Here is an 18,569-nt window from a genome sequence, read left to right as displayed (position 1 = left end):
TTTTTAATCACTACAATCTATGTTCGAATATCATCTTTGGCGTATCCTATTTTTGCAAAGAGAATTTAATAAGTATTCCAGGGTTAAAATATACAAGATGGTCCATTTAAAAAATGAGGTTAAATCCTATAACTTTTCTGCCCGACCTCGTACTCAGTTGATTAGTCAACAATCATAAAGAAACTGTTGCAATAACTATTTTTCTGTATTTCTCTTCACTAAAAAGATAGAGCCATTCTGAAATTGGCAATTTTTTGATTTTCCCCCTTTTAAGCGATCGAATATTTTCAAATTTTGATTCAACCATTTTAAATTTGACCCAAAAAGAGCACATGAAACCAATATCACTTTTTTGATAGCAATATCAACCACAACGGAAACACGCTATAAAAGTGTCGAAAATCGAACAGCCTGTACATGGTAAAAATGGAAATATTATTTCAAAAAGTTTAAATTTTTAAATAATGTAGTTAGTTGAGTGACAAGTATTTGAATACTTTTTACTGTATTCGAATACTTTTCCAAAGTAAGTTAATGAAATACTTTTCAAAGTATTCGAATACTTTTTATTGTATTCGAATACCTTTGATAGTATTAGAATAGTTTTGAAAGTATTCGAATACCTTTGAAAGTATTCGAATACCTTTGAAAGTATTCGAATACATTCTAAAGTATTTGAATAGATACTTATTTTTTTAAGTATTTGAATACTTTTCAATGTATCTGTATCTAGTATTCGCTTGTGCTGGACGTAAAAGTATTTAGTATTCAAATACCTTTGATTTGTGTAAAGTATTTACTATTTAGTATTCAAATACTTTTTGGAAGTATTCTGCCCAGCTCTGTCTGTGGTTATAGGTAAAAAACCGTATTGCAATGAAAAATACACAGAAAACGCTACCTATAACTTTTGATCCACGAATACTATTTTTAATTTTCTGGATCATTTCTATTTTACAGGAAAAATCAATCGTCAAAATAAAGGACTTCGAAAGACTTTTCAAACAAGCTATTACTCGATACCACTGGTCATTTAAAACTTTTAAGGGAATGCCCCTGGGGGCAGCGGGTTAAAGGGGGCGAAGTAGTTTTTGGTTAAAAAGTTGTCCCCCTTGACAAATATTTTGATGTGTCTCGGCGTTTTTTCCTTATCAGTGGTTTTCGATAACTCCGTAGTAGGAAGTTTTCAAATGAACGCCCGGTGTATAATATTGTATATATTAATAATGGGTATCAGGTAATCGAGTAGCCCAAAATTACGTGACATCCAGTCAAGTGGCAGGATCTTTGACCATACAATCCATGGATTGCAATTTGCCCTATGCCTTTAATACACAATCGGGTGGTTACGGATAGGGAGCACTTAAGTCGTGGGTATGTGAAGATGATAATACCATAGTGTACCTAATTCTTACACTATGATAATACCTACCTAGCCAACATAATCTCAACTTAATTTTATGCCTATGTCGTGGCACTCAAGCAATAATTGAAGTGGCCCGAGATTTACAAAAGTGTTGAATAAAGATGTATACCTATGAACTTATGCAATAGAAGAGCAATTCCTTTGGAAACTTTGATTCCCTTTGAGCTATATTTTATAATTTCGTATGATATGGCTTACCTATATTATACTTATAGCATTGTTTAAATACTTTTTAAACAATGCTTATAGACAGAGTATAGCTATCACATAAGTTCAATTAATTGCAGATTCGGTTTCCTTTCTCCTAAGTTTTAAAAGGAAATGCAAACAAAAGAAATAAGTAGGTACCAAAAAAAGAGTTTAATAAAATCATTTCTACAGAATTAATTATTGTCTAGTCGATAACATATCAATAAATTTGGCTTAAATATAGTAACTTAATATTACACATAGAAATAAGTAGATAAGACATGGATGGAATAAACAATCATTGTGAGTGGTCGAATTAAAAACTATTCGTAATTTATGGGAATATCCGAAAGAGGACCAAATAGATAAACTGCGGGGCATTCTTCATCTGGATTTCCTAAAAACTGGGCGTAGAGCTCTTGGTAACGTGACAACGTCAGGCCACCTCTTCTACGATCATCGTCCTAAAATTATCTCACATAAATCTGTGACACTAAAACATAGTTGCATTTTAACTAATTTATTCTGCCCTTGAATTTAATGCCAGCGGCCCAAAATAACAATTTTAACAATCTATCAGTTTGATGTCGCGAATCTAAGCCAAAACTGTGTTTTCCAACCAAACAATTCTGTTACACGTCAGTTATCTACAACATACAACTACTTACACTTAGTAAATTATCGAAAGCCTCGTCGACGGCTTCAATGTCGTCAATTGCGAATTTTGTGACGCAGTTGTACCTATACTCATCCGCCGCGATGATACCATCGTCGTTCATGTCGACCATTTTAAAATTGGAGTCTATAAACATCTTCATCGCCTGCGGAAAGTCCTCATAGCTTCTTCCGACGCAGCATTGCTGTACCGCCCGCTTGAACTCCTCCACCGTGATCTTTCCGTCCTGCAACAGGTCCTTTGATGGACCAAACCAATCCAAAACGTATTAAAATTAAGTACATTACATTTTGTAAACATAGGTACATCAGCGAGCGGCCTAGAGTTATTTATTTACGATATTGTAGCGATGCGGAAATTGCAGATGCGAGCCAACTGTCCTATTAAACTAAATAAGACACGACGGAAGAAAATAGAAATACAAATTGGTATTGCGTGTAAGGCAATAAATAAACAATGCATGGGATACGCCTACGTGTAGATTATGTGCATGGAAAGTGAATCAAAATCTAATAATCCTGAAAATCGACCATCAGGTTGGGTCACCGAAGTGTCTTTTGTTATTTTGGGGATGACGTCTCCCTGGAATCCACACGCAAAAAAAAGCTACGTCATCGATCTTAGAAGACGTGTTTTTAGGTTCCTACTAAAAAATGCGACGATAAAAGCTGCACCATTATAGTTTCCGAAACGATAAGCAAAGAAAATGTTCTTACTTTGTTAAAATCGGCAAGCTCGGCCATTTCTTCCCATAAATTAAGCATGATGTGCTGATGTTCCTGCAGCCGGGAGAAACTGAATTCGCCTTTGCCCTCGACAATGGTCGCCCTCAACGCCAGACAGGCGAAGTCCCTTTCGTCCAAGTATCCGTTACAGTCCACATCTGGAACAAGAAAGCGAATGAAGGAATATGACGATCGATTAAAGTTCTAACGATTGCAGTTTATAAATCATTTGCCGCGGTTACGTTAGATGGTCTATTTTTGTATGAGAGGAATTTTCATAGATCTTCGCGGGATACAAATTTGCCAAAGTATCGTATTTTATTGCCTTAAAATCTAATAAAAATCGAACAGATGCTTAACTTAAATCAATCATCGTGACTCATAAATTGGGCCAGATCAGTGTCACCCACATGAATTTACACCATACCCTCCTGTCCCGCGGATCACCTCGCAAACGTCATTTCGGCTTATGTCCATAGAAATGTAAGAGATTTGGAAATAGTTAGAAAAAACTTTGATTCATCATCCCTGAACCATTGAATTAGTTATAAATTCAATGCCTGAACTAATGTTTTAAATGTTCCTCCGGAAAATCTTTCTCCTAGAATAGGTTACACTCAACTCAATGTTTTTTTTAAGCCTTTTTGTTAAATACCACCACAGCACTGATATAATTATTTGGAATTGTGGAGAGGTGGCCAAGGCTACTGAGGGTCTCAAAATGTTTAATTAAAGTTTTATCGAGATTTTCATTGTAACGGATGAAGAATCTACCATAGAATAATTATAGTTTAGTTGTATAGACAAGTTTGTTAAAGTTTATGTGCTGCAGTTTTAAATTACGCTAGTGCATGACAATATAGACTCAACATTCTTTTCTCTTCTCAATTTGCGCAAACACGCCCGTCTTTATGCGATAGGGCATCGTACTGCAGCACTACAGCTCCACAGGGTGGCACATTGAGATGGAACGCTCACACCCAACTTTTGATTGGAAACCCGAAATCGTCTTTTAATACAAAATTTAAATTTTTATATATAACTTTTGATTAATGTCAATCTGTTAGTGATGACATTAGGAAATGTCAAAAGTGCGGCCGGTAAAGTGACGGAGCGGTGGTAAAGTGACAGGTGCGGCCAGTAAAGTGACAAGAGACAGGAAACTCTGCCTCTGTGACAGAGAGGCTCTGTCATGGAAACTAAAATTTCCTGACAGGAAGTAGGCATGAAAATGAAGGTTTCAGGATGATTTTCGGTCAAAAAATTAAAATAGTACGGCTCCAAATTCAGGACCTTTCCAATGAACGATGAGTTACCAGAGACTTGTTATAACTAGACCGCGCGTAACGTGGATTTTACTATAAACGCCTGTTGTCAAGATAGGATAGGCAACCAACTGTTCATCGCGGGGCAGACGTACGTTCTGCAGCTTGCTAGCCATGTTTATTCTAAATTTTAGTAGCAAAAAAAGATAACATATAGCTGTTAACTATTTTAATTGAATTTGTTGGTATTTTATTTGAACTAAATTGGTATATAACTGCCTTACTCTAGTCCTAATTTGATTTATATGTGTATTTTGGTGGTGAACACGTATGGGAAAATATACTCTTAAAACTAAAGATATAAGTAGTAAGATATGATTATTTAGCAGATTTTGTTTCAATATATGCCTATCCAAAAACCCAAATGGGCTGTAACTGTTATTTATTTTTCTAAGACTGCTGATAACCATTTTGTTTACAACGCGGCGTGGTGTGGATTGAATGAAAAACCTGAACACATTTTCAGCAATTTGGCAAATTTTTAATGCATCGCTTGATACGTGCAACAATCCTCCACGATTTTTTCTAGTTAAAAGCTTTGAATGACTCTCTGATGCGAATATCGCATCTGCACATATGGAACATTTAACAGACTTAGCTATTTTTCTTGTAACAAAACCTGAAATATACTTAGTACCCGTAAGTACTTAGTTACGTCTATACCTAATAGGCAAATAGGTATTGCCGTTGTCTTGCTGGTAAAGGATGTCGAATAATAGTTCTACGTTATTTTAAGTGAATGGGAAAGTCGAAAACGCTCGGTATTGCATTATTTTTTAACACCTTCGTAGGTATCTTTCTAAAATCGGCTTCATTCCCCGCAAATGCACTATGGTGGGAGTAAATTTTTCTCTTCGAATGGCTCTGATCCATTGGCCCTTTAAACTTTTATCCGTTGAAAATCAGCATATTATTTAAAAAGTTATCGACAGAGTACATGTTGATAGGCACAAGTTAACCTAAGTTTAATGGTTTATTCTCAACAGAAATTTATCTGTTCACTAATTCGAGCTAATCACGAGAATGATTAATGAACGGAACATCTAAAATAACGGCTTAGTTCATTGTATTGCATATCATCTCAGCGATTTTTGCCCCGCGGTGCATTGTGTGTTGCATACTGTGTCGACAACACCTTAGATACGTTATACCATTGAATAAAAAGTGTTTTTATTCAATGGTTAGTGTTTTTATTCAATGGTTATACGCAGTCCAGTTATAGCAAGTCTCTGTGAGTTACCCTTTAAAATTTTCAGGATTGCGTTTATTTTTTCAACGCGAAGATTGTCATTTTATTACTTAACTGGTTAATGCCAATATAATAACAAACAGTTTAAACCAAGGGCTAAGTAATGCCTATATTTTGGACCGGAAAAATTAAAATTATCTGAAATCGAACGAGAAATAGTTATATATAATCAAAACCTTTTCTGCCTTTCGGTGTAAAGGTACAATACTATTAATTAGAATTATAAACACAAACTCTACTCTATTTACTATTAAAATATACTAACTCAAACAAATTACTCCAATGAAATCATACAAATAAGAAATTTTAAAGATCAAACAAAATGTCTTTTACTTATAAACAAAAACTGCCCACTCCTTTTTGTTTAGTGATAGTCTTTTAGCTTCACTCCACGTCTTACCTCTTGATTCCAAAATGTTTGTTATTACCTTGTGCCTGCCTCTCATCCTCTTCTTTTGGGTGCTTACTTCCCACACCTGTTTTGCCTGTCTCTTACTGTCCATTCTTTGCAGATGACCCCACCAACTCAGTTGCCGATTTTCTATGTATAACGTCTGTATTCCTGTTTCCTCTCGTATTTGATCATTTCTGATCCTGTCCATTCTTGTAATCCCTTTCACACGTCTAAGAAACTTCATTTCCGTATACTGCAGTTTACTTTTTTGGTTTTTTTGTTAACACCCATGTTTCACACCCATATGTCAATGTTGCTCTATATACAGTTTTATACATTTTTGTATTCCACGACACTTCTCTTTTACTTATAAAACATTTGTTCAAAAAATAAAAAATAAAAAAACTACACTAAGGTATTTATATTGTCTTACTTGTTCTATTTTAATGCCGCATAGATTAATGTTCATGTTTACGCACTCCCTTGTTAATGCCATCACTTTTGTTTTAGCTTTATTTATGCGCATGCTGTTATTTTCTAATTCCTGATTCCATATCAATAAATTATGTTGTAAGTCCGTTTCAGTACCTATCTGCTATTATGATTACGTCATCTGCGAAAGCGCACTCCGATATTCGTATCCCAGCAGGGAATGTGGTAGCCCCCAACACGATCTTACTGATGGTGGATTTAAATCTTCAAAAGCGAATTGCGGGTGAACGGGGCATCGGAAGTGGGTACCGTCAAAGGGAATGTGGTATCCTTCGACAAGATCTTTTATTCATGGTTGAGTCAAAAGTGGCTAATAGAATACTGATCTGCCACACAAAAATGCGCTGAAGTCCCTTCGATCTCACACGAGGACTTTGATAATTTTTTGGTCTTTGCATCACAGCTTCTTATTATGTCATCCACAAATATATTTAAAAGTATAGGGCTGAGTCCTCCTTCTTGTCTTATTCCTTTTGTTGTTGTAAATGCTTTTGATTTCATATTCTTCCATATAACATAATTCGTTGTATTTATGTACATATTCTTTATAACCCTGGTTAGTTTTGAGCACGGTGTATTCTATCTTATACCGTATACCGTGGTTTTGAGTTTACTGCCCTTTTATTTAGACTATCCCATATTCTATCCCTAGGCACTGAATCAAAAGCCTTCTCTAAGTCGATGAACCCCCATTATTCCCGTTGTTTTCGATTAATTGCTTAATTGCGAAGATATGATCTTGTCCGCTTCTACCTCTTCTAAAACCACATTGCGCTTCTGTAAAGGTTTCTTCTGTTGTCCATTTCAGTTTTTTGTTTATAATTTGTTCGTCGACTTTCATCACACTACTAATTAATGTTATTCCTTTATAGTTTTTACAGTTCTTCGTAGGTACCTCTTTTTTTATGTAGTGGAACTAATGATGCCAATCTCCCAGACCCTAGGTATGTTTTCCTCCTCCCACGCTTTATTGTAGATTGCCTGTAGTAATTCTGTTCCTGCTGCCCCCATGTATTTCAAACATTTCTCCTGTAATTTTGTCATTTCCAGGTGATTTATTATTTTTTAAGTTCTTTCAACGCTGCAGAATGGAATCAAAGAAAATCTTTTTTAAACACGTTTTTATTAGGTCCTATTGCGGCTATCGATTTCGACCTCATAAGGTCATCTTCAGGCCGAGCTATAATATATTGTTTAACGATACAATTACAATGTGGTGATGTCTTACCGTCAATACGTACGTTTAGTATACTTAAAAACATGTAAGTTTTATATTTATTTATTTATATTTATGTAACTGATCTCTCCAATTTTATTAATTAACCATATTTACAGCTTTCCTGATAACTAATACATACTACTCCGCTAATAATATTACATGCCTCCTCATTTCACCGTATTGACGGTAAGACATCACCACATTGTAATTGTATCGTTAAACAATATATTATAGCTCGGCCTGAAGATGACCTTATGAGGTCGAAATCGATAGCCGCAATAGGACCTAATAAAAACGTGTTTAAAAAAGATTTTCTTTGATTCCATTCTGCATCACACAACACGTTTAAAATCAATGAACGATGGAACAATACATCAACCGAATCTTTCAACGCTTCTACAACTTCCTGTATTGATATGGCATCTTCTTCTGCGCTAATTTTTTCTTCTTGATCTCTATCTCTTTCTCGAATTCTATTTGCTTCTTGTGTATTTTCTAGTAAGTTTTTAAAATAATTTCTCCATCTTTCCATTACTTTTTCCTCATTTTTGATAATTTCCCCGTCTTGCACTTGTATTGAAGTGTGCGTTGCTTTCCCTTTTCTGAGATTCTTTAACACCTTATAAAACAGTTTTTGGTTGCCTTTTTTTCTAATTTCTCTCCGAATTCTTGCCATGTTCTCTGTTTCGCTGCCGCTATACCTTTCTTCACCGCTTTTCTTTGTTCTTTGTAGATCCTGTAATTTGTTTCGTTTCGGTTTTCCAAATATCTTTGCCACTTCTCCTTCTCTTTTCGGACCTCTTGTTTTATTTCTTCGTTCCATCAAGGTGTTTGTTTACGTGTATTAGTTGTTCTGCATCCTCCACATACTTCTACGGCTGCATCTATAATACTATCCTTAAAAACACGCCACATCTGCTTCGTATTATTATTTATTGTGCTTATTATCTTTGTTGTAATATTTCTTTCTACAGTTTGTGCATATATCCTTGCAATATCTTTATTCGCGAATTTGTATGCTCTTATACCTACTCTTGAACTGTATGCATCTTTTTTCTTCTTCTATCGTTCTTTGTTCTCCTACTACAACTTTTGCTACCAGTAAATAGTGACTTCGTTTAATTGTTCCCAGAATTTTTTTTTATTCTCCGCTTTCTCGCCTTCGTTTGGTCCATACATAGCTATAATGGTCTATATTTCTCTTTTTTTTTAATTTCCATAATTAATATTCTTTTTGATACTGCTTTCCATGTATATATATCTCCTTTTATTTCTCTATGTATCAGACATCCCACTCCAGCTGCTGCTCTCTCTTCCTCCTTTACTCCGTTATATACAGTGTGTAAAGCGATGGGGTATACAACAGGGAATTCTTTTTTAAATATTGATTTATGAAAAAAATGTATTATTCATGATATTTTTTGCTTGCTTTGAAAGTACCAGTAACGTTTCGATTGTTTGTGGTTTGATAGCAATACGCTATCTTGATTACAATGTAGAATGATATAACTTTCAATAAAAAAAATTAATTTTATTATTTTTTATTATATAAATTTTAGATTATCGAAACGTTATTGGTACTTTCAAAGCAAGCAAAAATATCATGAAGAATAAATTTTTTTCATAAATCAATATTTAAAAAAAGTTCCCTCTTGTATACTCCATCGCTTTACACACTGTATATACATGTCCATTTCCAAAATCCTCACTTCCTTTACTCTTCTTCTTTGTTTCCGTTATTGCAAGTATATTCATTTTAACTCTATCAAATTCTTCTGCTAGCTCATTTTCCTTCCCTTTAATACTCCTTACATTCCATGTCCCCATTTTTCAAATTGCGCCCTAATTTTTGTTTTCGTTACCGTATTCATTGCCATTTTTGGTGTCCTTATTATCGTCTTCATATGTTGTTCTTAGTTTTTTGGTGTGGATGTCCTCGTTACTTTTCTTGCTTGCCATATCAGGTTGCTCTCTACTTGGACTAGTGTTTAGATCATTTACCGTAAACGCCTCTCCATTAATGATTAATTTATTGTATCTAATGTTTGCTTTAAAACCCTTTTGCTTTGCTTCTTTCATATTTATGGGAAATGGTTATTTACATAAAAGTCAGGAAAATGTCACATTGCTGGCGAGGAAATATTGAAGGGGCCGAGTACTTTAATTTCCGAGTCAAGTAATGCCATTTTACTGACGAGTTTTGTATTAAATTTTACCCGAAATCGTGTTTTAATACATTTCAATTTTTATGTGGAACTTTTGATTAATGTCAATCTGTCAGTGATGACAGTAGTCATTATAATAGACATTTAGCAATGTCACCGATGCGGCCGGTAAAGTGACAGGTGCGGTCAGTAAAGTGACAAGCGCCAGAAAACGTAGTCTACTCTGCCTCTGTCACGGAAACTACAATTTCCAGACAGAAAGTAGGCATGAAAATGAAGGTTTCAGGACGATTTTGGGTAAAAACATTTTCTTATAGATTTTGGCTTGTAGAATCCATAACTTTCAGCAGTTTGAAGATTGGACCACTAGATAAAAAGTTACAGCCCTTTGAATGTTTTTTCGAAATTGTTTTTTTGCCTATAACTTTTGATTCAGAGGTCCAAAAACGTTTTGGAATCTACGAGGCTAAATTAATAGGAAAAAGTGTTTTCCCGAACATTTTTGCGGTAGGCGATTTTGGGTGAAAATGCAAAGGCTATACCAAGGTTTAAACTTACTTTTTAGTAGGGATCCCAGCAACGACCTTAACAGAAAAGCCACCTTATAAATCCCTGCATTTTTTTTGGGACTTTTAATAGAAATCGATTTGTGAGAGATACAATTTGAACAAAAAACGAAATACATTTTCTCAACAATGATCACAAAAAGGGATCATCTCCTGCTTTTAATAAATCAACATTGCCTTGCATTTATAATTAGTTTTCATTAACAAAAAGTCATTTTTTAGGCTATCATCACAAAAACGTTGATTTTGTGGTCGCTTTTGCGGCCATAAAGTTTAACTTTATTGTACGCTTCTGTCAAACTTTACTTTATTGTACACATCTGTCAAACTGTACCTACTTATTTGAAACTGATGTGTGAGAAACAGTAATCTGTTTAATACAAAGCATCTATCTGGTCTAGCCCCATCAAGGATTGGGCCATCCACGTGCGTTTTTTTCATTTTCGGACTTGTAGGAATGTTTCACACTATTTTGCATAATCACAATGTTCACATTTAAAATTATAGTTTGACGTTTCAATCTTTGCTGCTTGCAGACCTTTTTGAAGTGTAGAACCAAAACATGAGGAAGATGTTATTGCTTACATTATTATACGAAGAATCACCAGGAATTAACCGAGAACACAAGTAGCTACCTATACCTACCATCAAAGTAGGTAATCAGGTTTCTAATAATTGTACAGCATGTTAACTATAAGGTCTTGGAAGCCACAGTTACGAAGGACCTATTGCATTTGACATTATTAAAATCTTGTGCAATGGAGGAAGTTGCGATTGTACTTTTACTCTCAAACGCCAGCTCTTATATCATATATGGCTTAGGTTCGCAAGCTTGCAGCTTCCAAAATTTCATCCTGAACTGTCGCTATCACCCATTTTGATACGCACAAAACACACGCAAAGATGCTAATTATAATTTATTACATATGACAGGAAATGCTTTGTTTTTAATTGTCTAAGATAACTATGATTTTCAGAAAAAATATGTTTATGAGCAAATTTTTGAATTCTTTTTTGATGATCGCCTAAAAAATGTTGTGTGCACCTTGGCCAAAAGTGATTTGTTAGGCCTCATCTGAATTGCGGCCTCGGCTACCGCCTCGGCCACAAACAGCAGCTTCGGCCAAAAAGATCACTTTTACGGCCTTGGTACACAAATAACTATTGTAGGCGCTAGTTATTAGTTAAAAAGAGTACAATAGGTAGGGATTACTAGTGAGATAGTTTTGAATTAATCCGGTTTAGTGGGAAGACATTCACTGATTATTATACCACTCGCCTTCTAGATTCCGACCTCTTATGCGTTAGTGTTAGGAATATAGATTTTACGTTGTCCTTGTAGTACTTTTAGTTACAATTTTAAGGTTGTCGTCTTTATCTAGGATTTTTCGGCGGCGATACTTATCGGTGGAGAGACGTTACGGCGCGCAGATGTTTCGGCGTAGCGCGATTCGGCGGATTACATACTTACATGGGGGTGAGGATGTACGCTCACTTCTTTTTGTTCACCGAGCTCTTAATTTTCGGTCTACTACGGGCGGAGGATAAATCGCAGTACTCGAGACCTTGTGTTCACGGGAATGCGGACTGATTAGGGGCTTACAAAACCCAAAGTTGGCGGCTCAATGGCCCACTGACATAATGTAATAACGTCTTTATTATAATAGGCATAGTTCAGCCTAGGTCTTCTTTTTACACGTCATAAGGGATACCTCCTTCGTTCTGTGCAACTTATTTATGCGCTGGAATGTATTCTGTTGCCTTTGTTCAAGCATTTGAATGTCTATGGACGAAACTCCCCTTTAAGCAGTAGCGTTCCCAAACATTTTAACTAATTCTATTTTCGAAATTCGTGTCTAATTCAATTTCCAATTTTAACGAAACGTGAAAGCAACCTCTCTTTGATGTGACCTCATATTTTCAACGTAATGGATGGTTTTGCATACTTTACACAAAAGACTGCCACTTTGTCAAACTATTTGGACAATCAACTTGGCAACCTATTTGCGTTAAATGCACCAAACCTTAATTACCGGGAAAAACGAATTCGGCGAGTTATACTTGGAAATCTTACAGAACGAGACCAAGAATATAAATAGTATCTAGTTCGGTTATGTATTAACCCTAATCGACACTTTAATTTTAAACAATCGAAAAAATAGCAGTTCTAGTAACGTTTCTACATGGGGACGTAAGTAATAAATTTATCGGCTCAGATGTATTCCCTAAATAAGTTTATAATTCTTGCATAAGGAGCAAAACCTTCAAATAAATATAAAAAAAATCTTTTAATGTCTTGGCATCAGTTATGCAGTAAACCAAGTTCTTATAGTATAGTTTTGCATGATATAAATAACGCGAAGGAGCCAAGTATACATTTTACAAAATATTTTAATGCAAAGTTCAAGTTTAATTTTGTAATAAATGTAAAGGTAAATTTTACAATAAACTTTTATCAAATTATTTTTGGTACCTGCACACCTTTTAACTAGACGGCTTGTCTATCCGTCAGTGTATAATTATAATAATATGCCAGACTGTTACTGCAACCACTGCCAAGCTTTTTCGGTCGATGACTCCTCTTTGCCTAGATAAAAACGTTCTAATTATTACCTTAAAATAATTGCTGTTATGACAGCATGTATTATTTAGAGAGATGCTCTATTAAGATTGTGAATCTATCTAGGGGTAGTAGGGGATATTCGAAATTTTGGCAATTTATTGTGTATTTCTGTTCCGCATCAATATCAAGTGCAGGTTTCAAAAGCCTACCCAGGCAGAAGCTTACAGAATTTGTACTACAGCAAGGTAGGCGGATTGTGAGGTCCTTTGACAACCTAGGAAAGAAAAACCCTCGTTAGAATTTGTTGGTCCGTGAGAAGATAGGATGTCGATTTTAACAAGTGGATCAAGACTATCGAAAATTGTCACAAACCTCGAAGTACGATCCATAAAGAAAAGACATGGCGACCATCCCTTTCTGTTGGGTTCGCTTCCATCGGATTCTCGGTTGAAAACCGAGGAATCGGCGGGGCGCGTTTCAGTGAGAAAAACTGAAGAGGCTGCCTATTCCAGATGAGAAATAGACGTGTATCAATTATTATCATTATTACATGGTACTTATATTGCTAATAATATGTAGAGCTGTGGGAGGCAGACTAGTGATAACAGCTGGTGATGCCAACATTTTAGGAAAACAAAAGATGTTTAAAAATAACGATTGGTAATTTTGTTTCTTTCAACTAAACTTTCTCACGAATTTAACAATAAAATAGAAATTGTATAATTGTTAGAGGAGCATTAAAATACAATGTAATGATTTCTCAAAATGGAGTAGAATAATTATGGATAACAGGACTAGGTTTTCAGTGAGTATCTGACTGACTATATGATTGCCACTGAGTGGTTTTGTGGAACATATATCTGCCACTGGTACGACGAGCAAACTGAATGGTGTCCTCAGTCTACCCATACAGTTTTGCCATTTGGCAACGGCTTAATTTGCGATGGTTTCTCTCCAACAGAAAGAATGCGTAGGACATTCGTTGTCAACAGAAACAAAAATGATCAGCTATGTTTATAACGGCAAAATATTATTTACTCACTCACAATTTATAACAGACCGAATTATTTATTACTTCGGTGTTGAAGTTGTAACTGAACCGAAACGCAAATCGATTTGCTTACATGGAAAACTTGAGTATTCTCAAGCACCCCCGAAGGTTCTCGAAATTCTAGAGCAAAAGACGTCATTTTTACCGGAAAAATTGCGTCACATCCGCCTTCGTTTTTGATTTCCGATGACTAATCTTTCATGGTGCTTCGATGTCTATCGGGATTTCGGGAATATTTGCTACATAACGTCACCGGTATCGGTTCCCGTTATCATAACTTCTTCATCCTTCAATAATGGTTCCAGTTACAAGTGCAGGGCCTATAAATGCAATCGCCGTCGAGCGTATGAGCGGGCAAATTGTCGAGATTACTATTAGACTTTGTTTCTTGTCCGGACCACAGATTAAAAGCTATGAGTTTCCATCCGTCTCTATCTGTGGTCATCTAATCTAGATCATTACCCGTCTCCCATATCGCTTTCATATCTCCATTTTTTCTACTCTACTCTTCGCGCCTCTTTCAAGACTTTTTCGGTTTTTATTTCACTACGTTTCATTTGCTTCACGTTTGCTTGACGACTCTTTCACACCACTATCATAAACTCCACGTCATTTTTTCTATCTTCTTTAATATTCTTCACACTTTAAGCCCTTTTCACGGTCTCTTTCGATCTTTCATCCTGATTCTTTTATATCCTTTTCAGTTTCACAATACCGTCGGGTTTTTTACCGTCCCCCTTTACCTTCGTCTTCTTATTATTGTTTTATACCTCTTTCACCTTCTATCATATCTGTTTCAAACTTCCCTCATGCTCTCCTTGCATTCCCTCACGCTTCCTTTATGTCTCTTTCTTATATCTTACAGGACACTAAAAATTTCCGAAAGAATTCTGAAAAGAAAATTTTGAAAGCTTTTGAAGAAACTTACACACTGTCGTGTAAACAACGTCACGTAGACGTTATCTTGGTTTAAACACCAAAAATACTGACGGTACACCCTGTAAATGACAATATTTCAATTTATTAAGCGTAAATCTGGGGAATCATTTACGAATAAAGCATCAAGCAAATTCGTTGCATTTGAATACGTATCTCAGTCTTGTTTTTTCCTTTTAGAAATGTTTTAAATACGTAATGATTGTTTATGTCTTGTCGTTTTTTTTATTACCAGGCGAAAATATGTTAACGCACGTGTTCGATCGCTCTTAAGAGATAACAGAGATGCAGATGTTACGAAGAATTGCGCGTTTCTTGGCGCGTTCCGTTGCGATTGGCGAGTTATTCGAATTTTTTTTAAAGAAAGAGCTTAATGGGGAACGAGGTTTTGTTAAATGCTGGAGACAACGAGTAAACGAGGCTGCTGCTGTGAGTTTTCGTTACGGTAAAAAAAGCGTGTAAATTTGTTTACGCTAAATTACGGGCAATCAGTCTGATTTGATTTGTTGAAGAGACAGTTTTTTTAATAATAAATCCGTGTAGAAGCAAGTAACTTACGATTTTTTTAAATCCATTGTCGACCGCCGGTTGCGGGGTATTTGGAATAAATGTTTGTCATTGTCAATTAATTGATTGTGTGTTTATTGGAATCCTTTGTGCGACCCAGCTAAAGTTTTCATGCCAGATTTTTCCATCCCTGCCCAAGATTAATTTCAGGTGTGAATCAAAATTTGTGTCATAAATTCTTTGCGCTTTTCGATAGTTTATCCAGGCCACAGAGTCTCTCAAATTGAGAAGCGATACAGGACAATAACCCCCAACCAAAACCCCTCCGGGCAAAAGTCCATTCCATTAACCCCCGGGAGACAACAACTCCCCTATGTCATTTTCTACAGTTTGTGGATATGTGCATATGGCTTCTTTTCTAATTCTTAAGAAATTCAGAAGGAACGTGACAATGTTGGGTACTAGGTTATTTGAGGGTTTGGGTTATTTTTCTTAATTTTCTTGGAGCGCATGGGTATCATATTGTTTGGGGGCTATTGTTTAAATCCGGGGGGTTTACTGTCCAGGGGTTATTTATCCTGGGGTTATGTCACCCGGTGGATTTTGTCGGGGGATTAAGTGATAGGGGTTTTTGCTGGGGGTAATCTGCCTGGTTTGTTTTCCTAAAGTAAAAGTAAGAAAAAAATCCTTTTGATGTTTTTCTGTTTCTCGTATGAGACAAATACCATTAAGTATTAGGATTTCTCTTTATGGCAGATGGAGGATGTGTGCCAGGATTAAGTTTCCATTTTGATTTGTTTTGAGCTAGCTGGACAGGTGTGTTGTGTCCAGAGTCCAGAGCTTTTAAGTAACTTTGAAAATACCGGGACTGTGAAGATATTTCAAAGAGACTGACGAAATCTGAAGAGATTATAAAAAGATTATGAAGAGACTAGACGCAGCATAAAGAGACCTCGAAGATATGCTCAAAGGAAATTAGAAAAAAAAAGATGTAGAACACATTCTGACAAGAATACCTCTAATTTACAGTGCTATTTATTAAGAAGTAGACATAGGGATGTATGTATATTGTTTTTCCCTATGTCTACTTTCAAAGGACAAAATATCTTCTGAAGGGCGCCTAATTTTAAGCATGCTTTGATTTAACAGAAAATAAATCCCTTACGCTGTTATGGGCCCTATACCTACCAATATAAACGTTTTCTTCAGGTCGAACACGAACGAAGATAAAATACGAAAGCCAAAGCAACAATACTAAACTTAATTAATGTGACAGCCAGATCTTTGTTTTAAGAAGTTATTTTGGTTGCATAAAATTAGGCGCCCTTCAGAAGAGATTTTGTCATTTAAAAGTAGACAGGGAAAAACAATACAATAAATCCCTATGCCTACTTAATAAATAGCACTGTATAAATACATAATAAAAAGAATTTAATTTTGTTTTGGTTTAGGTACGTAGAAATAAGAAATCCTTCGTGGGAAGTCCGGTTGGGAGGCTCGTGAGTTGTACCGATTGCCTCGGATTATTTACAGTATTGATTTGAAGAGGAGGTATTTTGTTGAATTCTGAAGAGATCCTAAGGCCATACTGAAAAGATTTTGAATGGCTATGAAAACATTTTGAGAGATTTGAAAAGATTCTGAAAGGATTTAACATAGATTCTCACAAGACATTCTTTCTCTAGAGCTAGACTATTTGAAGAAATATCGATTCCATCCTCTTACATTTTCTAAACGTCTTCTTCAAACCGTTTTTACGGTTTTCTCAAATTCTCACAGTTCAGAAAGGCCGAGTAACGTTTATTATAGAAATGGATTGTGGCTACTGAGAGGAGGATTTCAGCATCCTCGTTGATTTCGTGTGGTGTCAAACGATTCGTCAAATAAGAAAAAATCTCATGATAAAGTATAGAGGTAGACAGGGTTACTGGTGACTCCATTCCATCAACATAAGTTTTAATATTATAAAAATCTATCATTACTTCGAAGTTCGCAATAAAGTTGTTTATACGGTGGAGGATTCAAATAGTACTCTTTCTTTTAACAAATAAGGCCAGGTTCGTGATTCAAAGTATTGATTTCAACCTCCAGATAGATAAAAGTTCAAAGTTTTCGACTTTCACATCATTTGGATTCGGACTCAAATAAAAGAAACCTCTTGGTCTTCGCCACCTTGTACAGTCTAGCACCAATGAAGATGAGGAAAATATGCATCAAGTAGCAACACTGAAGATAGTGTGCAAAGATCCTCGTGGCAGCACCAAAATCCGGCCTCTACACAACAGGTGATCCCTTGCCACTCAGCAATGGTATCAGAATCAGGAATAGTTCAGACATTTTCTATGGTGGGAAGCAAAAACTGTGATATGTGCACTCCTACAACTGGGAAAAATTATGTATCAGAGCTAAAAATTAACTACCTACTTTAGTGACTCGTGTATAATTTAGAAAAGGAATAACAAAATGGTCACTTTTGTTAATCATCAAAAAAATTGGATATGAGCATTCTTGGCGGGTTTGGAAGCATGCTTTAGGAGTATAAACTTACTTTCGTTAGATTTTTTCAAAGAATATTGTTCTATTTTCTATCACACGAAAGTTTTTACAAGGTAAGGTTACCAGGTGTCTAGGTCAGTATCCGTAATTATTATTATTATAAATAGAAAAATAAATAATAAGTGTAAGCACGAACTCATTTAAAAGACACGTCGCACTTTTATGCAGAAACTTGGGTCAACAGCACTCTTCTTGCTTAAAGCGTGGATTAAAGCATAACAAGTGGTCCACACGTAAAAACGAAAACTCGCTTACCATAAAGATACTTGACGACGAAATTGATTCTGCTATCCCAACTGTAAGCCATTATTTCCTCTGACGAAATGTACAATAAACCAAAATTAACACTAACAACTCCCGTTTCTAAGGGAATAATTTAAGGAATAAGGTAATCGCGCGCTGCATTGGAGCGGTTTCTATGTTTAGATAATACCGTTAGCGTCGGCGTCGGATACGTCAGTATTAAAGGCGTCCTCTTCTATTTAGCGTTTGTAATTTCGCGTTGTTTTTTAACGACCTTTTGTTAAACT

The 18,569-nt window shown here is 35.7% G+C and overlaps 1 protein-coding gene across 2 annotated transcripts; it reads right to left on the bottom strand.

Moving 5' to 3' along the window:
* Positions 1-1,767: 1,767 nt before the first annotated feature.
* Positions 1,768-18,501, bottom strand: LOC116179713 (sarcoplasmic calcium-binding protein 1). 2 transcript variants are annotated; one of them, XM_031499532.1, is made up of 4 exons: positions 18,295-18,501; positions 3,008-3,174; positions 2,284-2,517; positions 1,768-2,079 (listed from the first exon to the last, which is right to left on the bottom strand). In XM_031499532.1, the coding sequence occupies exons 1-4, from the start codon at positions 18,344-18,346 to the stop codon at positions 1,939-1,941; spliced, it is 594 nt and encodes a 197-aa protein (XP_031355392.1). In that variant the 5' UTR covers positions 18,347-18,501; the 3' UTR covers positions 1,768-1,938. The 2 variants fall into 2 exon arrangements, with proteins under 2 accessions (XP_031355392.1, XP_031355391.1); XM_031499531.1 differs by having other exon boundaries at positions 2,284-2,529; positions 18,295-18,498.
* Between the last annotated feature and the right edge of the window lie 68 nt (positions 18,502-18,569).

Source organism: Photinus pyralis, unplaced genomic scaffold (genome assembly GCF_008802855.1).
Source record: "Photinus pyralis isolate 1611_PpyrPB1 unplaced genomic scaffold, Ppyr1.3 Ppyr1.4_LG8, whole genome shotgun sequence".
Lineage (NCBI taxonomy): Eukaryota > Metazoa > Arthropoda > Insecta > Coleoptera > Lampyridae > Photinus > Photinus pyralis.
This window is presented reverse-complemented; position numbering and strand designations above follow the sequence as displayed.